Genomic DNA, 21,157 nt, shown 5'->3' with positions numbered 1-21,157 from the left:
GACGTATTTGTTTAGAAAGGTTGACATTACACAAGTGCGGCGTTGAACTTTTAGGTTGCTGAAAGCAAACCGAAAATAAAAAATGGAAAAATCTTCACTGCTTTTGACAACAGCTGACACGTGATAGCGGGTGTCTTGGTTGGGCTGCGCCGTCTGCGTACGGCTATTAAACTTCGTAAAAGGTATTTTTTGTTAGCGTTGAGGTGAAGGAGTTCGCCAAACACACGCATATATTCTGTATGTGGCCCGAAGTGTCGTTTCCCGAGGCTGTGCTTCGACAGTGAGGCTGGGAGGCGTTGTGCGCGCCTACTGGCATGCCCGCTTACTTACGTAAGATCGCCGTATCATCGCCTGTCGGGTGTCAAGAGAACGGAGCGAGTCTTTCGTTTCGTAGATGATGATCATGAGCGTTCTTTCGGACGACGAAGATGCTTGCGGTGCTGCCGATCTATCGCCTGAAGAAGAACTATTGCAGGCCGCGAGATCAGGCTCATACACGGCTGTTGAGAACCTCCTCAACAACGCTGCAGCGGAAAAAGTCGCCCCCAATGTTGACTGCAAAGGTAGGTTCCTGGCCCTTTTATTTTTGTGTGTCTATCTCTGTACTCTTGTGCATTCCTCTGTCTTTCTAACGGCTGACATCTACTGTCATTGTGCTATGACTCGGCAATGTAAATGTATGGGCTAGTTTGTGGGTAATCAACGCAGGTCGCGGGATCGAATCCCGGCTGCGGCGACTGCATTTCCGATGGAGTCGGAAATGTTGTAGGTCCGTGTGTTCAGATTTAGGTGCACGTTAAATAACCCCAGGTGGTCGAAATTTCCAGAGCCCTCCACTACGGCGTCTCTCATACTCATATGGTGGTTTTGGACGCTAAACCACACATATGAATCAATGGTGGGTAATCAACTATGCTTACATCGCAAGGCTGCACGTGGACGAAATAAGAGGTGGCAGACACGGCCAGCTCTTTTGCTGTAGTTTCGTTAATAAACATGCTACTCACTTGATGAGAAGCGGATTAACAACTCGTTTCGACAACTCGTTGAAAAAAAATGTTTTAGTTGTTTCAGCTCAGCAATACGCAAATTTTCGTTCGACTAATCTGAAAGTGCTAATTTAAACTTCAGCATCTTTAGTGGCAGTATCTCACTTGCATACTCTTAATTCCCACTTTCCTTACTTATCGTCCTTGATACGTGCATACTGTTCTTTTAAAGTGTATATTTGTTGCTGACTGGAGCTTAAATTAACTTCTCATGATGTTGCGTTCAAGCAACAAGCCACTGCTATAGTTAACAGTGGTAACCACAGTTTGATTATTTATTCGGGCAGGCACGCAGAAGGCCAATTTGGGCTGGACACCACTGCACTTGGCCTGCTACTTTGGACATTTCGATGTGGCTGAACTTCTACTTCAGGTGTGTATAGATGGTCCGTGGTCTATCTTGAGCAGTGATAATCTGCCTAAAGTGCGCGTATGCAAACACATTAAGTGCACTGTAACCATTCTTGCTTTCAACGAGCTCTTAAGTTACCCGCCATGGTGGGCTGAGGCACTTGGCTGCTGACCCGCAGGTCGCAGGAACTAATCCCGGCCGCGGCCGCCGCATTTTCGATAGAGGCGAGAATACTTCAGGCCCGTGCGCCTCAAACATTTAGGTGCACGTTACAGAACCCCAGCTTGCTGAAATGTTAGAGACCTCCACTACGGCATCTCTCGTAATCATGTAATGATTTTGGGACACTAAACCCCAATTATTATATTGTTACCTAGCTCCTAGGTTTCTAGAATTCATCATTAAAGCTGTCAGAAGAGGGCTGTTTTCATTTACTTGTTTTCTAACTTATGATGAGATATTAGAATGTAATTATAGATGTGTGAATCACAGAGATAAGGCTTTTTCACTGTGGTTGTTTGAAGTGCCTGTGTTGATCTCACTGCTATAAAAGATAAGGCACGGCACCACCCAAACTTGCCATTTGGCAGCTAGCTGGTGTGAGCAGCGTAATTGTTTTTCTTTTTCTTTTCATTTTTCGATATTATAGAAGCATGATTTACAAATATAGCTCTTTTTTATTTTATTCTTAGGTGGCACTTTTATCTTCACAGAAAACTTCTTTCACACATGAGCTGTATAGTCATGCTTGTTTTTCTATTTCTGTTTATTACACAGTAACTGTACATAGCCTTCATAAATTGTGATTTCATGTTCTATAATTGCATTTAAATAAGTGCGTGCTTTAGCGTAGAGCACTTGGCAACTGTGCCTGTGTGTGATTCATCCTATGTCTCATCCTTTGTCCTGTTTATTTTTTCTCGCAAAAGAACAATGAAAAGCCAGTTCAACCCTATCCTTCATCTCGTTGAAGGCCTATTGCAAATAAAAGCTTAGACCATGTGTAATTCATTGTTTCCAACAGTGTGTACCAGACTACTTGCAAAAGTTTACCTTTAACTGTTTCTAGCCCCCTTCAAGGCACTGTCGACAAGGAGCACTAAGTATGCCGTCCCCTAAAGATAATATAGCGCGACCCACATTTTCCTGTTTACAGTCTGCATTCTTGTCGAGACAGTGACTGTGTGATGGGCACTTACTGTACACTGTTTGCACTCATCTCACATAGGCAGCATTGGTGAACACACTCTAGACTGAAAATATAAAGCCTATCAGATAACCTTCAAGTTAGATTGAAAGGAAATAAAGCTTTATGAGTATTATAATGATGTGTGCAGTCAAAGTGAGTTTAAAGCAGCCCTGCAACCTTTTTTAAGTAGTCGTCTACTTAAACACAGAGCAGTTACAACTGTGATAGATGTTGTTTTATGCTTGTCCTGTGTAAATCTGTGCTGTTTATTTCCTGAATCCTTTTTTTCTGTTTGAGCGGCACGCTCCAAGTGTCGAGTTGTGACAGTGGTTAGTTTGTACTCATCCTGTGTATGTTTTTTGATGTATACTTTGTGCTTGAGCGCCATGCTTTAAGTTTTGAGCTGCTTGCCGTTCTTTGCATGACATTCCACTTTGTTGGTATGGCATTCGTTGTTTCGCCCTTGCGGCAAAACTGTGACGTTTCATACTTTTGCTATGACTTAAATACTGGACTGTTTTGTGAAGAAAGACAGAGTGCAACACAAAATTAATGAAGAGAAAGCCTGATTACTGTTTTCTTTGCTCATACTCAATTTTCTCATCGAATATAGAAATATTATACATACTTGCATGGTTGGATAACAATTTGGCTAGTCTGACATGGCTGTTATTTCTCGTTATGTAACATCTAAACTGTGCAAATGTATCTTCTGAGCACTGTGTTGCTCCCTTGCGCAGCATGGGGCCTATGTGGATGTCATCAATCGTGAAGGAGACACCCCCTTGCACAAGGCAGCTTACACCGGCCGTGAGGTGAGTTCGTGGACAAAAAAAATGCTATGTTCATTTAAGTACATGAAAATATTGCAGTTGTTCATGTATGGAAGTTTATTTTCTTGAGAAAACTGGTTCAATGGAGGCAGAAATGCTGTAGGCCCGTGTGCTCAGATTTGGGTGCACGTTAAAAAATCCCAGGTGGTCCGAATTTCTGGAGCCCTCCACTACCGCGTCTCTCATAATTATATGGTGGTTTTGGGGCGTTAAACCTCACATATATATCATTGAGAAAACTGGATAGGGAAAAAAAAGGGAGGTAGTAGAGGCTGAGAGGATGCCATTGAGCAGATGAAAAATTCTGTTGCAATCAACAAAAAGACCAGCTAGATAAGAAAAGCTTCTCCAAGTTCTACCATCTTGGCTAGATGGCGTTGCCTCCATACAACTTCTTGTGATTAGGCAGAACCAGTTTCACACTTTAAATCACTCTTCGCTGATCAACGGAGTCACCTTATTTGAATTTATCTCTGCTGTGCCGCTCATTGAGCCAACGAACCCATATTATTGACGGGAACCATGTTGCTGAGTTGCATCTCTTCTGTTGTGGCTGATAGAGAAAGATAGGTAGTCACTACTGGCTGCATCATAACTGTGTAGTGCACTTCTGCAATTCGAATGTCATTCAGCAGTAAGATGAAGCAGGAGACAATGGGAAGATTATAGCTCAGTTCTGGTAGCTCTTAGCCCTCTGCTGTCATATGCTGCTCTGTAATCATAGCTCTGCTAGCATGTACTTTCCTTGTAAATGCCGAGAAAGATTAGAAGAAATGCAGAATATAGGGAAGTCCCGCAGTGTCTGCTCCTAGCTAGCCAATGTGAAATTCACTACATGGCCTAGAATAGACATACCATCAGTGTAGCCAAACACGGATGTGTGTTCGTTCTGACTGGAATGATATCATCACCAGGATAAAACAATCATTTAGCACCATGATGGAAATGTGCGTGCCTGTGTGCACATATTGTTGCGAAGCGCGCCTCCGACGACGTTACGAAGGGCGCCACGAATCTCACCACTGCAACCACTGTTTACGAAAGACGGCGACGCCAACACGGTCCCGAAGGCGCCACTGCTTCGAACTCCACCGGGAAGGTCACCAGCCGTTTGGTAGCGTAGGTTTCTCAGCTCGCGACTGCTTCTGCGCAGAGCTGATAGACGAGCGGACGAGACGACGGTGAGTTAAGCAAGGTTTATGTACAGCATATATACAGAAGCGTTACAAATTCGGCACTGGGGCCGACAGCTTAGAGATCCGAAGAGCCGAGCTCTCCTCTCTAACACATAGGTCTGCTGCTAACACATAGCTCAACTGCTCGAATCTGGAGCCGCTGCGTTCCACGTGGCTGCACCCAAGGACGAGTGACGTCGCCACGCATTGCGTCAGACTCGCCAGACAGGAAGGCGCCGACTCGCTGGCTGACGTGACTCACTGCACGTGCGCGGCAGAAAGGCGCTGTGGCGTGATGACGACGTTGAGTTGTTCATCGCGTCAGGCGGGCTCGCGTGCTGGCCTTGACACAGATTTCCTTTTTCCGAGGCATGGAAGTTCGCTGCGGACTCGCAGGCATAACAGCACCCCCGCCGCCAGACAATGCGCCGGAAAGACGAGCTGCTTCCACATGGCTCGGATGTCAGGTGCGCTCGTTCGCCAGGTCCCTCCAGGTTCGCCTCCAGGGCCATGGGGAGAATGCAGCTCCAGACTCTGTTCCGGGAACACATCCCATTCTTGAGGACGGATCGCAGCTCCACTAGCTTGTCGCCACAACTTGTCGACCAGCTTCGCTCGCCTCACGGTCTTTGGTTTCAGCACTTGTCGATGGTTCTGCAACTTGTCAAGAACGGTTCGACAACAGACAACACACGACACAAGCAAGTGCCCTTGGTCACCCAACAGAACACCAGACAAAGTATAGTACAACATATACCTAGCTACGTGTCTATCGGAATTTTGTTCCCTCTACATCAAGAGGCACATGTGGGACACAAGACTCTTAAAATGACAACTCAAATTTTTACACGTGCAATAACTTAACGAAATAGAATAGAACATAAAGTTGCCTCCTTGAGCTCATTCTGGATGAGAGCGGTCAGCTAAGGCCGTCATGAGGACAAAATTTTGCCCCGAATCGCCAGCGATAAACCGAAAGGTGAAGAAGGTACTAACTAAACGCACGGCTCAATGCGTCTGCATTAGCGTTTAGCTTTCCTTTTTTGTAGCGAACGTCAAAGTTGTGCTGTTGGAGTATCATGCTCCACCTCAGTAACCGGCCACTTTTAGGCGACATGTTATTTAACGAGGTTAGAGGACAGTGGTCCGTTTCAACCACAAACCTCGAACCGGAGACATAACAAGCTAGCTTTTGATCGGCCCACATGAGGCAAGCGCATTCCTTTTCAGAGGTACTGTATGCCTCTTCCCTGCCGCTGAGTTTTCGACTTAAATACAAAACTGGCCTTTCCTTACCAGCACTGTCTTCCTGGCATAATACAGCTCCCTTGCCGCGATCACTCGCGTCGCATTGAATCACAAATCTCTTAGAGAAATCGGGTGCCATGAGAACGGGCTTTTCGCATAGGGCCTGTTTTAGCTGGCAAAACGCATTCTCCTTTTCCGAGTTCCATACTACTTTAACCGGCTCGGATTTTCGAAGTGCGTCAGTTAGAGGGCTGGCAATGCTATAGTAAATTTGCACGTAATGGTGATAGTATCCAGCCAGGCCCAAGAATGCCCTTATCTCAGATTTTGTGGTTGGTCGTGGATAGTTCACGACGGCGGCTACCTTAATTTTTGAAGGTCTACGCCGGCCACGCCCCACAACGTGCCCCAGGTAAGACACCTCGCCACACCCTAGGGGACATTTAGTAGGTTTCACGGTAAGGCAAGCCTCTTTCAACCTGTTCAGCACGACGCGTAAATGCTCGACATGTTCTTCCCAGTTGTTGGAGAAGACGGCGACATTGTCAAGCTACGGCAGAGCGAACTCAGAGAGGCCTTTAAGAACGCGGTCCATTAAGCCTGAAAAACAAAAGGGCGCATTTTTCAATCCAAAGCTCAGCTTAAGTGGACGATACGTTAAAATGGAGAAACAAATGTGGCATAGCGGCTAGCACGCTCCGTAAGGGGTACTTGCCAATACCCTCGCACGAGGTCTAACGTGGAAATATAGCTGGACTGTGACACAGTTTCCACCCTCTCCTGTAGGTTTGGTATCGGGTAAGTTTGGTCTCGAGTTATGGCGTTAAGACGCCGATAATCGATGCATGGCTTCGGATCTTTTCCTGGCACCTGAACCAATATTAGAGGGGATGTATAGTCACTCTCGCCCGGTACTATGACTCCCAACTCCAGCATTTTATCGACCTCCTCTTTCATGATCTGCTTTTGCACAGGGGAACAACGATACGGCTTGCTACGGATTGGCTCCTCACAAGTTAGCTCGATATCGTAGTCGATCACCGTCGTGTTTCCGGGACGGTCCGAAAACACGTCTTCAAACTCGGAAATAATCCTTCTCAGGTCCTCCTTTTGGACTTCACTTAACCTAGGCTCTAGGTTCAACTGCTCCAAGATTACCTCCGATCCCCTTTCGATTACATCACTAGAACTCAAAATTTCTTCTCCCTCTTTCTCTGAAGCATTCAACAGCAGATTTACGACCGCTTGACGTTGAACGTATGGTTTCATCAAGTTACTGTGGTAAATTTTGTTCGGCCGCCTTCCTAATTTCACTTCATAATTGGTATCGGAAAGCTTCAATATTACTTTGGCGGGCCCTTCCCAATGAACCTCAAGCTTGTTCTTTTCGGACGGCCGCAGCAGCATTACTTGACTACCAACTTCAAATGTGTGCTTCTTCGCCGATTTGTCGTAGTACTCCTTCGACAACACTTGTGCAGCCTTCATGTGGCTTTCCACAAGATCTTTCGTTTTTCCAAGCCTCTGAAGGAGGTCTAAAACATATGCAACTACATTAGGGTCCTCATCGAATCCCTCCCAGGACTCGCGTAGCATTCGCAATGGTGGTCTCAAACTCCTGCCATACACAAGCTCTGCAGGGCTAAAACCAGTGCTCTCATGAGGAGCTGATCTCAAAGCGAACATAGCGGGAGGAATACACGCTTCCCAGTCGCATTTGTGCTCGTAGCAGAGAGCTCTCAGTATCCGTTTCAGAACGAAATGCATACGCTCTACCGGATTAGATTGCGGGTGATGGATCGAGCTGTGCGCTACTTTTATTCCACATTTATCCATAAAGGTAGAGGTAAGGCAGCTGGTGAAGACACTACCATTGTCGCATTGGATTTCAGAAAGAAATCCGACGCGTGCAAATATAGATAGCAGTGCATCCACGACATGAGGAGAATTGAGCTCCTTAAGTGGTATCGCTTCCGGAAATTTTGTGGCTACACAGAGAGCCATCAGGATGTACCGACAACCTTGCCTTGACTCTGGCAATGGCCCGACTATATCAATTACTAGGCGCCGAAAAGGTTCTGTGATAATTTGCACAAGCTCCATGGGTGCCTTCCACTTGTTCGTGGATTTCCCCGCTCTCTGACAAGTGTCGCATGAGCGTACAAAGTCTTCGATATCCTTCCAGCATTTCGGCCAATAAAACTCAAGGGAAACTCTAGCCTTGGTCTTTTTTATGCCGAGATGCCCTGCCCATGCGTTTTCATGCGCCAGTTCCAATAGTTGGCGATGATACTTTTGTGGCACCAAGAGCTGCTCATACTTGCGACCTTGCGCATTTGTGTAGCTCCGATACAGGAGCCCTGCTTTCTCAAAAAAAGAAACATTCTTTTTCTTTTTTCCCAAGTTTACGCTTTCCATTAGCGCTTTAATCGAGAGGTCCTCACGCTGCTCTCGAATGAGCGTTTCTCGATCAACCCTCGACAGCTCACTCCAACTTTCCGCTACAGGCGAGAGCGTTGCAGCCCTCTCGCTCTGATTCAATGGCGCCATGTCGTCTCCCCCTGCTACGGAAACCGTGCCGGTCGCTTCGGAGACGGGCCGCTCGAGTGACCACATGACTGACGCGGAAAATTTCCTCTCTGAGGTTCCGTCGACCCGCCGACAAGGTCACTTGAGAGTTCACCGCATTGAACAAGATCAAGCTCCTGCAAAAGCTTCCGCGCTTGCGATCGCGTGAGGGCCATGTACGCTAAGTTGAGGAAGAACGATTTACTCTGCTCTTTGAGAAGCTGCTCTGAGTTGTTAGAGAAAAGATAAGGAAAACGATCAGGAAGCGCGGCAGACACAGCCGCTTCGGTGCGAAGCTTACCGAACGGGCCTTCAATGACAACCGTGGCGATTGGTAAGCAAGTACTCTGCTCCTCGGCGACTTGCCTGATCCACGCGCATTCTCCTGTAAAGTCATCCGGAGACACCAATGAAGGATGGACAACGTCCATGGTTGCCGCTGAGTCACGAAGTGCTCGACACGTTTTCCCATTCACACTAATTTCTTGGATATACGGCTCCAACAACCGCATGTTCTTTTCCGATTCTCGGATTGTTGCAAAAGCAAACTTTTGCTTACAGTTTATCACGATGTGCCCTTCGTTTTTGCAGTTGTAGCATATTAGCAGCTTCCGTGATTCAAATGCCCGTGTGGTATCAGTGCGTTGTTTAGGAACTTCACTCGATTTCTCCGCTTCCGTTTGCCCTTCCCCTACAGTATCCTTTGTAAGAGACGGGTCCTTCTTGAAATTATGGTGCGGAGCGGGTTTCCGTTGATCCGGTTTCTTTGAAAAGCCCTCTTTCCTTTCATCCTTTTCAACGCGCACTGCCCTGCTATGCAACTTTCGGCGAGTATAATACTCCTCGGCTAACTCTGCTGCCTTGTTTAGCTGTACTTCACCAAGTTTGTCCTGCAGCCAAAGCTTGACATCCTCCTCGATACAGCGGTAGAATTGCTCCAATGCAATGCATTCTACCACTTTATCGCGGTCGTCATAAACACCTTCGCCCTTGAGCCATTCAATTAAATCGGCTTTAAGACAAAACGCGAAGTCAACGTGTGACTCATTCCCCTTTCTAGCATACCGGAACCTTTGCCTGAAAGCCTCGGGTGACAACTTATAACGTCTCAAGAGCACTTCCTTAACCTCGTCATAGCTCTCAAACGCTTCCCTCGACAAGCAAGTTATCGCGTCGGACACTTCGCCGGGAAGAAGAGCTAACAGGTTCTGCGCCCAAAGAGACCGCTCCAAAGCATTTCGCTCACAGACGTGTTCAAACTTGACGAGATACTTCACCATGTCCTCGCCTACTACGAACGGTGGCAATTGGTCCCGAATTCTATAACCGCTGACCTGAATCGTTGGAGAAGCTACGCTAGGCGCCTGCGAACACTGTAGGATTGCCAATTCTATTCGTTTCAACTCGAGGCGCTCCTGTCTCTCGGCCTCCTCGCGGCGTTCTCGCCTTTCAGCTTCTTCACGTCCGCGAGCTTCTCTCCTTTCAGCCTCCTCGCGGCGTGCTTTGATATCCACCCAGGCCTCATCGACTTCCTCAGCTGGTACTCCCTTATCCTTCATGATCTCAAGGATCGCTTGCTTTCGTTTCGCACGGCCCAAAGTAATGCCGAGTTCCTCACAAATTTTGATGAGTTCCTTCACTTTAAGGTTCTCCATTGTTCACACTAGCCTCTTGTTGTTTGCCCCTGTTAAGAATTTACTTGCCGTACCCACTATAAGTCAACTAGCAAGACGCGCAAGCAATTTGTAACACTTTGTGTTTACACCCTCCGCATTACCTTTGGTTTCAAAGCGCTTCGACTTGGCTTCAAACGATCAAAGCTCACTCTAATGTTTCACACAGCCCTTCTCTAAACTACTATAACGTGAGCTAGAGTAGTCTGGTGAACTGAGAGGGAAACATCAGGCACTCACCGCATCGATGTCGCTGACGCCGGCCGATCCCGCAGCTGCCAACCACTGTTGCGAAGCGAGCATCCGACGACGTTACGAAGGGCGCCACGAATCTCACCGCTGCAATCCTGTTTACGAAAGACGGCGACGCCAACACGGTCCCGAAGGCGCCACTGCTTCGAACTCCGCCGAGAAGGTCACCAGCCGTTTGGTAGCGTAGGTTTCTCAGCTCGCGACTGCATCTGCGCAGAGCTGATAGACGAGCGTACGAGACGACGGTGAGTTAAACAAGGTTTATGTACAGCATATATAAAGAGGCGTTACAAATTCGGCTCTGGGGCCGACAGCTTAGAGACCCGAAGAGCTGAGCTCTCCTCTCTATCACATAGCTCTACTGCTAACACATGGCTCTCTTCTCTGACACACATGTCTGCTGCTCGCGATGCGCCGCAGGGCTTCTTTTATATATACCGGGTGGATTCTTTGAGTAACCAAATGTCCAACCAGAAGCGCCGCTGGTCGTGAGGTCAGAATCCTCCAATGGAGTCGCCGCTGGGCCGCGTCAGCGAATCTGAAGCCGCTGCGCTGCACGTGGCTGCAGCCAAGGACGAGTGACGTCGCCACGCATTACGTCAGACTCGCCAGACAGGAAGGCACCGGCTCGCTGGCTGACGTGACTCACTGCACGTGCGCGGCAGAAAGGTGCCGTGGCGTGATGACGCCGTTGAGTTGTTCATCGCGTCAGGCGGGCTCGCGTGCTGGCCTTGACACAGATTTCCTTTTTCCGAGGCATGGACGTTCGGTGCGGACTCGCAGGCATAACAATATCTATGCTTGCGCACATAGGAAACACCTATGCAACTTAACAGGGTAGTTTACTTGCATTTTGCGTGTATCACACTACGGCTAGTAAGGTCTCTCTCTGAAGTGTTCATCAAATGTAGTGTAGCATCCGACTTTAATAATAGCCTTTGTTACAATCAGTGAAGGTGCACTGTTCACTAATTTTACCAATACTTATGGTGAGCGCATTATTGCTTTATACTTGGGAAACTTCTGAAATATTTGTAGATTTTGCCATGGTTTTAAACTTTCTTGATCTATTTATAGCTCACTGGAGCTTGTAAATTTGTACTATGCACCTCTTTTTCAGGGCCTGGTGATGCTGCTTCTGAAGCACAATGCAGACGTTTTCATCATAAATTGCGAGGGGCAATCGCCACGCCAAGTGGCCAAGGATGAAGATATCAAACGCATTTTGGCAGGTGGGTGGAGCCGTACAAGCATGCAAGATTGTTGTTTGAAAAATGCTTTTTTTTTGTCGCTTTGGTATGCAATGATGGTGTGAATCCTCGTGGTGTTTTTGTTTACAGCTGCAGAAGCTGCTGATGCGAGAAAGAAGGCCGACAAACTTTTTGCTGCTGCGAAGGAAGGGAACGTGCATACCATACAATGCCTGGTGCGTGTCAACCAAATATTCTTTGTGTGCGTTTGTCCAAGCTGCCCCGCCGCGGTAGTGTAGTGGCTAAGGTACTCGGCTGCTGACCCCCAGGTCGCGGGATCGAATCCGGGCTGCGGAGGCTGCATTTCCAATGGAGGCGGAATTGTTGTAGGCCCGTGTGCTCAGATTTGGGTGCACGTTAAAGAACCCCAGCTGGTCGAAATTTCCAGAGCCTTTACTACGACGTCTCATAATCATATGGTGGTTTTAGGACATTAAACCCCACATATAAATCAATCGTTTATCCAAGCTTAGCTTATCATGCACTTTCTCCTCTGTATTCCAGTAGACTCATTCTTGGTAATAACTTAATGTCAAAGCTTATACTTCTGACTTCTAGTCATGGCCTGCTCGTTAACTTTTAGCCAAAATGGTCATATGGTAGCCAAATGAATTCCCAACTTCAAATATAATACATATTAGATGACATTGAGCTATTCCCAAGTGAACAATCCTGTGGTAGTCTAAAGCTATTTTATAGAGTCCGTAAAGCACAAAAAGGAGCATGGCTGTTGACTTCGTTAGCTGTGGCTTGAGCTGCTGATATCCACTAGTCGAAAATATGCTTGTGAGTTGATTGATATCTTCATCAACTAGTAAAAAGATGATGCAGTCAAGTATCATATTATGACTTTATAGGAAGCATACCTATGCCGCGTTCATGTCTGTAAGATTTCAAAGCAAATGCAAGAATTTATGGGCTACTGCTGCTGTCCTCTCAGATGGCACGTTGTTCAAAAGATTCACGTGAAACGTCTGCTTGGCTGGCACGTTGTTCAAAAGATTCACGTGAAACGTCTGCTTGGCTGCTTTTAATTCAGCCTTTCGTAGTGTACAACATACTGATACGAGGTGCTTTTATTATTCATTGGGAAAGTCACCGTGTTGCTTGCCTTAGCGTGAAGAGATGCACACGGCAGTCTGCATTTGACCACTCTGGAACAAGCTTGTTCTTGACCTAATGCCTTGCTTTTTGTGGACACAAAACACTCCATCTTTTATGTTGGCATCCTTATTAGGGATGTTGCAAAAGGAAAGAAAGCACGTGTTATATTGCATTGCTTTTTCACCTCTGTTATGAGTGACGAAAACCACATATCGAGTTACTCCCCTTGATAAGAAGCATGCTCCAGGCAGAAATTTTCGTCTTTTATATGAGATGTCTGTTATAAGCAGAGCACCTCATATGCATTTTCTTATCAACCCGTCTTTTACTGTTGGCACACTGCTGTCTCTCAATAACCATTTGTCTCTTATATCAGTGTCCCTTATGAAGGGTTCGACGGTAGCTCTTTAATAAAGTTGAGTCTATACTCGGTGACAATGTTTCTTGGCATTGGAGCGAAGACTGCAGAGCCAAATCGCAGGCATCCTACCGCCAGTGAATGTAGTTCCACAACAGCACCCGTATTTTCACCGTAAACTATAGAAGTTCCCCCTTTATTTTAGACGTGGAGCTATTTGAGACTGGATGCAGGTCTCATCATTAAGATAGTCGTATTTACTTTAGCTTATTCGTTGTAACTTCGCATTTTTGAACGCGTGAGAAAGTGCCGCCTTTTTGCGTGCACTTTAGGCGCAAGTGGCGTCTACGTCTACATAAAACACTGATGGTGCGCCCCCATCACTTTCCATAGCGTTACGAGACGCACGCCAAGACGGACTACTTCGCGTAGTGATACATGTGCAGAAGCTCCGCCTCCGTAGCTTTCCCTTCAGTGCCAAGAAAAGTTGTCGTCGAGTATAGCTCCATCTACCAAAGGAGGCATTGTATTATTGCTATATTGTCAAGATGACTAGCTAAGAGACAACACTTTTCATGCAAGGTGTAGGGCTTTGGATACAAATTTATGGAAGCTAATTAAGTGAAAAACAAACTTCAGTGCATCTTTGAAAACCGCTATGGGGCAAGGGTCACAAACACGCTGCCGGCAGACCTTTCGCTAGCAGCCCGCGGGTTCACACAGACTAAAGTTTTCCGACTTTGTGAAGTTGTGAAGTACGCTCAAACCCCATTACAGTATACTCTCAGCAAACGGAACCTGAAGGGGCTGAGAAATTATGTTTTATTTAACAGGAGTTCTGTTTACTGAGAGGTGAACATGAGTGCAGAATACAAGCCCGAAACCAAGCATTGCAGAGGCAATAGTTCCGTTTAAGCAGTAGTTCCGTTTAACAGATTTTCGTTTACTGAGAGTCTACTGTATAACAAAGTTGCATCTTTCAAGAAAATAAGTTTGTTATATCCAAAAGTTTTTTTATAAAGGTTATTCCTAACACTGTTATGTATAGCAAGACTATTTTTAACCTACTTTGTTTGTTATATTGAGGATTGAGTGTAGTAGTCACTGTTTTCTCGCTTATTGCAATCAACATAAAAGGGGTGGGAGTAAGCTACAGATACAAAACTGGTTTCAAGCATTTATTCTTTGTGAACACCCCATGCGGTCTGATGACTTCATCTCGCTACGAAAACTCTAAATCTTGGAAGTAGCGTCCATTTTTTCAGTCATTGTCAAAATCACCATCGATATGATTTTCACAACCTGACATTAGATGAGCCTGTATATCGGAAAGGCATTGTTTGAAATGGAAACATGTCAACGTTAGGCCTTATTTTGTTCAAATTATTTTTGCATCTTTCACTATCTGCACTTTGCCAGCCCTTGTGGGACTACATTTTGTGACTTCGTTCCTCTAACTGAGGTGAGTTTTAGACCCCTGCTTTAGCGTGTCAACCATTCAAGATAATCCTTCTGACAAGTAACCTGTTGGATGTTCGGAGCCCCTGTACCTAAAAAAGGCATCCCATGCAGTGCTAGTTTGACGTGGCTGACATAACCTACCCAAGTCTTCAGCTACATGAAGTCTTGTGGCTGTATTTGTACAGAGGCATTTCATGGCTGCAAAAGAAAACGCTTCCAAGCAAATACGGCTTCCCTGTAAACAAAGCTTTTATTGTCTCTGCTTTCTGTTGTCTTTTTCATGCATTACCACTCTGAACAAACAGCTTCGTGGGAGTCATCCGCCAAGCATCAACAGTGTTGATGGCTTTGGCAACACTGCGTTGCACTGTGCGGCGTACTGTGACAACAAGGAAGTGGCTGTCTTCCTCCTGCAGTGTGGTATTAACTCAACACTGCGTAATCACAGAGGTATGCAGTTTTTTTTCTCTCACTCTCTCTTTATGGCATAGGTGACGCTTGTCTTCGTTTTGCCTTTCTTTTGTCAGCTGTCATGCTCATCTGTCATGCTGAACTTTATCATCACCTCTCTTCGGAGTGGCCATTTGTAGATAACGAGACACCTTGTAGCGTGTCCTTAAATTAGATATTGTTGTCGAAGTAGCATGCCTCATTGTCGACTTCATGGCACAGGTTGTCGCGGTCATGACTTCTTTTTTCTAAACTCTCGCAAGCATCCACTGAACCAATGTCATTCCTGCTTTTTGCTGCAGTATAAAACAACTGCTTAATAAAATAATGCTGTGATAATTTGGAAAATAATGATGGTGCATTATCTGGAGCTGTCCCGAGACACTGTCCTCAGACACGATTATCGATCAATTCATGAAAAGAGACTTGACCATATAAACTAGCACATTTTGCACTGTTCTTGAGATTTTCATGTTACCAACTACAGCCTTTGCTACACAACATGCCTGGTATTTTAAACACAGCTTTCTAAGTAATGCAATTTTAAATGTGTAGAAAAGTCATCTTTAAAATATGCAATGAGGTTGCTTTTTATTTTTTGTTCATTTAATAGTGTTTTATAAAATATGTTTGCTGATGTGTTACCAGGCTGATGCTAAATTTTATCAGTACTATATTGCCTAAATTATAGCGTTGTGTGCTGTTGCAGTGTTGCATTAAAATGTATGGCAGCATGGTGTAATTGCCTGTTTCAACTTACGTTACTACAAAAATAATTGCTGCTCTTTTAAACATGCCTCGAGCTCCTTTATTGCTATTGTATACTGTTCTCATTGTATTGATTTCTGATCGGGGGTCATGGGTCATGTCAAGCACATGATTCCTCTTTTTATTCATAATTCCTTCCAGTATGTCTTCAGGAAAACAAATTTGAAGTGTATTCTTTTTTACAGAGCAGTTGGCATCTGATTTGGCACGGACAGATGAGATGAGACAAATTCTTGATGTGGAACCCATTCGTCAGTTACGCAAGAATGCCAGCAGGCATGAGGGACCCCTACTGAGGGTGTGTGCAGAGGTTGCCTTGTGAATTGCATAGATTCCTTTCATTTTTAATTACGATAAACTGTAGATATATATATGTGTCAAATATCTGATAACTTATTAGAGGGCACTGCACATTTCATTAAAAAAATTAATGTAAAATGTTGCTTTGTGCATATGTTCTGATTAGCCATGATATTAATATAGTCATAATATATAGAGTAACTAGACTCCCGAGTAATGTGTTGAGTAATTATGCAGATAATTAGGAAGTAATTGTAATTGTGCCCTAGATCGTATGTACTTTTTCATTAAAATAATACAATCACCAATTTGAAACACTGATTCGAGTTAATTACTGGCATGAAATTAACGAGATATTTACACATCATTCTTTTGGCATTGCTGTCGTTATTGGCATGACAACCAACATTTGAAGATTGTGGGGGCCTTTAAGTTTTCACCTTTCAAAGATGAACTTGATAGCAATTCCATGTGCTTACACATGCACACAGGGACACACACACATACTCAGAATCCCCTTCCCTACCGCTAGCCTCCTTCACTTCTCAGTGGAGGCCTAAACTAGACTGCAATAAAGCTGCTGCAAGAAAAGCTGAAGTGCAAATGCCCTCTGGCTTCTACTTTTATTTGCATCTACGTATCTCGAATTTTCGCTCGCGGCAAGCACTGCTTTTACATGCAGAGCATTTTAGGGGTCCGGGCTGTCGTATTCTGTTGTGTGCTGTTGCGTGCTGTAGCATGCTGTTGTCGTCACATGCGTGACGTGCCATGTGTAACATACCGAGCATGGGCTCGCACCAACCAGAAGTCTGCTTCTTGTTCTTTGAGCACCTTGATGATGATCACTTATCATCATCAGCAGAAAAACGGCTGATGCGCTTGGCGTAACGCAAAGCAACACTACGTGTAAAAATAAGAAATTGAAAATGAAGCAAGTGCGAAATAGAAAATAGAGAAACGGAAAAATAGGAAGCAAAATAAAAAGAGCTGGAAAAAATTACATAAAAATAGAGAAAAAACAAAAAAATGGAAATGAAGAAAAAGAAGGAGGAGGGAAAGAAAACTGAAGAGAAACAAAAATGGATTCCCAGTTACACTTTTCCTTCACGCCTGGCAGTCCTAGCGTGAAGCTGCCTTAATTTTGTTGTTCACAACGAAATATGACCACGATGACACCAGACCTTCTGTGAAATGTGGTTGTGTTTATATTAACGTTGGGCTTTTTAGTGTTATAGGTACCACCACACTGCACATTGAATGAATACAGGCTTTGTATAAAGGGGTTTGAATTTACTCATAGCTGTCAAGAACAAACTGCGTTCTCGATATTATGCCACTTTAAAAGAGATTTTCAATCATATCCGTTTGTGTGTGCACTTGACATTGTCGGGAGGCTTGATACGTATCGTTCGTCCATATCTCATTGAGCAAAATTAGGTGGACATTTTATTTCACTTCCTATTTCTAGCAAATTTGTTGTTTTTTATGCATTAACATAATGATAAATTCACAATAGTGAAGGATTGTGCTACATACATTTGCAGTACTTAACTGGCAATTTTTATGGACTGTTGTGCATTTGAGAAGTGAGCTACATTTACAGAAAGGGGCATTGTTGAAAGTCTTTTATCTGCATAGTTTCCAGTTACTGAAATGCGAACTATGATAGTTGGTTCTCTACAAATAACACTGTAGGTGACACTATCTTTGTGGTGACTTTGGGAGTGTCTTGACGAAATTAAGTTAATATTCAGTGTTAGTATTGAGTACTACATCATTATGTCACTTTTTTATCCCTAATAAGATGACAGAGGTGTTTCTTCACGTGTTTTCAAAGATGTATAAACAAGTCAGTGTTAACATGTAATAGTGAAGTGAATGAACTTGTAATAAATGCATCATTGTTAACTGGAAAATGATAGCTGTAATCTTAAAATATGGACTTGCAACATAAAGAGGTATTGATATTTAAAAATAAGAGATGAGTTTATGTATGAAGGCATGAGTTTATGTATGAAGTTTATAAGTATGAAGGCATTGGTGAACGGTGTCCCAGTTAGATAATGAGATGATTACCTGGGGAAAGGTAAAGGGGCCAGAGCCTAGATAAGCAGATGTGATGACATCAGCAGCAAATTTCTAGGTTTAGGATGAGCTTGGCTGATGTTGAACAGAAATAATGGGATATTACTAGCTGGTTCACATCAGTGAACCATTCTAGCATTGTGTAGTGAACCTTACTTAGGTTGCTTCTTACATTGCCGGTTACGTGGTCTTTGCAGAGGAAGAGATTTCTAGGTCCTCGTCCTGTCTGGGCTGTTCTGGATAGAGGAGTGCTCTCGTTTTTTCGTTCACGGTAAGTTCCAAAAGCAAAAACAGTAAAAATTCATCATACTAAGCGCTGTCATTGAATTAGTTATCGAAAACATATAATTTTGCTGCATACGTGCTAGTGTTTTTCTCGTTACTGTAAAGCTGCACTGTACGGGCCCCCGAAAATCAAAATTAATGCACTTCACATTGCAGCACCGTATTAGGGGCCCTTTTCTTTAATTTATTCTTAGCATTCTTCACAATGAAATGAAAAAACCGTGAACTAGCAGGTTTGCAGCTGGAAAGTTATAGGGTATGATTATATATATCTATATATATATATATATATATAGAGAGAGAGAGAGAGAGCATTGTGAAATTACGTGACTGTGCAGTAATTTTTACTTTCATATGGGCATGAATTATGCGTGTTCCTTTTGTTATTGGTACATCCTCGTAACTTAGTCTGAAATTGTCGCACTGGCTAGCTTCCTCTTCCCCCACCCCCCTTTCTTTTTCTGAGAGCCCATATTTCAATATAGATAACCGTTGAATGTGATTTTCAGGTAAATGTCATATGTGACCTTGATCATGGCTTTCTTTTTTCTCTGCTTGCTTTTTTAATTTCACAGTGGTGATGCTGCATCTGGGATGCGTCGGAAACGCTTCTACTATCTGGATGCTGCTAAAGTTGAGGTACCGATTTTCCATTACTTTTACGTACTGGTCAGGTACTCAGTGCCACTTTTGGGGGGCATTCTTAAGATCAGGTCGAGGAGCATCTTTATACTCGGTTCCTTTGGTGTTAAAATACTATCCTTGCTCCGATCACCGTAAATGGCTTACTGGCTGGCACGTTCTGTCATTGAGTAAACTTGATAGTACAGTCTACTGTCGTTACAAGAGACCATGATAACCCGACAAAATAAGTCCGTTCTATCTGAAGTCCGTAATATCCATACCTCGCGGCGAGTGGGGGGTAAGGGGGTGTGTGCGTGCATCATGTGAAGATTCCTACCAGCATTATTGGACAGGCTAGGTCTCTTAATTGCATTCGCGAGCATGGTTTCACAAGACTTCAATTACTAGCAGCAGCTATTTGCAAAATTGCAGCTCAGTGCTGTAACAGTATATGCAGGGACGCCATGTGACTCCTGCACAGCAGCAAAGCTTAGCTCGCTAAAAAAATGCTTTTTAATCGGTTCCTGTAGATCGGCTTCGAATTAATTCTCTTTTGTGGTGATTTGACAGTGGTACTCATGTGCTCGGAGCACCGGAACATCTTGCTTTCAAATCATAGTCGCGATGCCTAATAACGTTACTGCAATGAGCGATGAACATCTAATGTGAAATGCAAAAACTTTTTATTTACAACTACTTTGAAAAAAAAAAAATGTGATCAACGATTGACGAGCACTTTTGAGCGATTATGTTATCACTTTGTGCCACATTTGACTCAGCTGCAACACTTCAACACTACAGTCGTTTTGCTGCAGCTGGAAGTATGCCTTCAATTCATCAATGCGGTCAATCACCTGCTGTGAAGTCAGCTTTACTGCAGGGGACTCGTCCTCGTGCTCGCTGTCGACTGATGACAGTTCAGAACAGGCTTCGATCGTCGCTCTCACCTCCTCATCAGTCAGCTCCTCATTGTCGATGACGCCATTGTCAAATGTGTCGCAGAGAAGCTGTCTGCCTCGAATGCCTCCCTGACTTGAGGCCACACCAACGGGTCTGATGTTTCATCTCGGACGGAGGACTCTTCATCTGCACTGTTGTTGGCACTGCCATCATACTGCTGAAAACCAGCCTTCTTGAAGCAATTTTTAATTACTGTACCTCTGACTTGCTGCCAAACGCTCCCGAACACTTCCACAGGAAATCTGACGTCTATATTCGACGCCCGACTAGTATTCTGCATTTCAAAGAGCAGGAGTTCGACATGGCGAGTACGATAGGCAACCTTCACGGAATGTACGACTCCCTTGATCAATCGGCTGCAGTATCGAGGTCCCATTTGGCGGGAAGTAGGCCAGCTCAATCGCTTCCATCTGGGGTGGCTTCATGTGGCTGGAGCAGTTGTCCAGAAAGAGTAGCACCTTCCTCTTCTGCTTTGTCATCTCTCGGTCAAACTGCAATAGCCAGGCTTTGAAGATGTCCTTCATCATCCATGCCTTTATATCGGCAGTCCACTCAACTGGCATGTTCTTTATGTGCTGCAAGGCGCGAGGCTGCTTGGCTTTCCTGTTCACCAACAGTTCTCTCTTCTCAGTGCCGGTCATGTTACAACAAAACACGTACAAACGCTCCTTGGAGCGCTCAACACAGTGACAGTGACTGCCTGAAACCGTGTTGGTCCTATTCGGCTTGGCTTTATGAAATAAACCACTTTCATCTGCATTAAATGTGTCCTTCTCACTGTATCTGGCAAAAAGCACTGGTAGCTCATTGGTTTGCTATTCGGTGACGGCGGTGACACTCACGTTATTGGGTTCACCGCAAACGTGCATGAATGTGACGTCGTGATAGTTCACGGTAGCCAATAGTCCATTGCTTGTAGCACTCCTGCCATCTGTCGCTGAAAGGGACGCCGTCGTGTCCGAGGACCACAGCTAGCTGTTCGGCCCGCTTCTTCAGTAAGAATCCGTTCACCGGAATATCGCGAGATCGGGCATCACGCAGCCACACGAGTAGTGCGGACTCGACATCTCGGTACGTCGCCTCGCGGAGCCTGAAGCGCTTGGGATTAACTTCTTCCAACACTTGCTTGCCAGCAATACTCTTATTACTCACAATTGAACTCACAGTCTGCTT

The 21,157-nt window shown here is 44.8% G+C and overlaps 1 protein-coding gene across 1 annotated transcript in view; it reads left to right on the top strand.

Moving 5' to 3' along the window:
* The first annotated feature begins 146 nt into the window (after positions 1 to 146).
* LOC119170299 (oxysterol-binding protein-related protein 1) overlaps positions 147 to 21,157 on the top strand; it is a 96,735-nt gene continuing 75,724 nt past the window's right edge. Inside the window, exons 1-9 of the mRNA XM_037421429.2 lie at positions 147 to 563; positions 1,337 to 1,422; positions 3,331 to 3,405; positions 11,460 to 11,571; positions 11,680 to 11,765; positions 14,818 to 14,962; positions 15,916 to 16,028; positions 18,313 to 18,386; positions 18,976 to 19,039. Coding sequence (XP_037277326.2) covers positions 395 to 563; positions 1,337 to 1,422; positions 3,331 to 3,405; positions 11,460 to 11,571; positions 11,680 to 11,765; positions 14,818 to 14,962; positions 15,916 to 16,028; positions 18,313 to 18,386; positions 18,976 to 19,039 — 924 coding nt within the window. The 5' untranslated portion in view covers positions 147 to 394. The remainder of the gene's footprint in view (positions 564 to 1,336; positions 1,423 to 3,330; positions 3,406 to 11,459; positions 11,572 to 11,679; positions 11,766 to 14,817; positions 14,963 to 15,915; positions 16,029 to 18,312; positions 18,387 to 18,975; positions 19,040 to 21,157) is intronic.

Source organism: Rhipicephalus microplus, chromosome 2, assembly GCF_043290135.1.
Source record: "Rhipicephalus microplus isolate Deutch F79 chromosome 2, USDA_Rmic, whole genome shotgun sequence".
NCBI lineage: Eukaryota > Metazoa > Arthropoda > Arachnida > Ixodida > Ixodidae > Rhipicephalus > Rhipicephalus microplus.
This window is presented reverse-complemented; position numbering and strand designations above follow the sequence as displayed.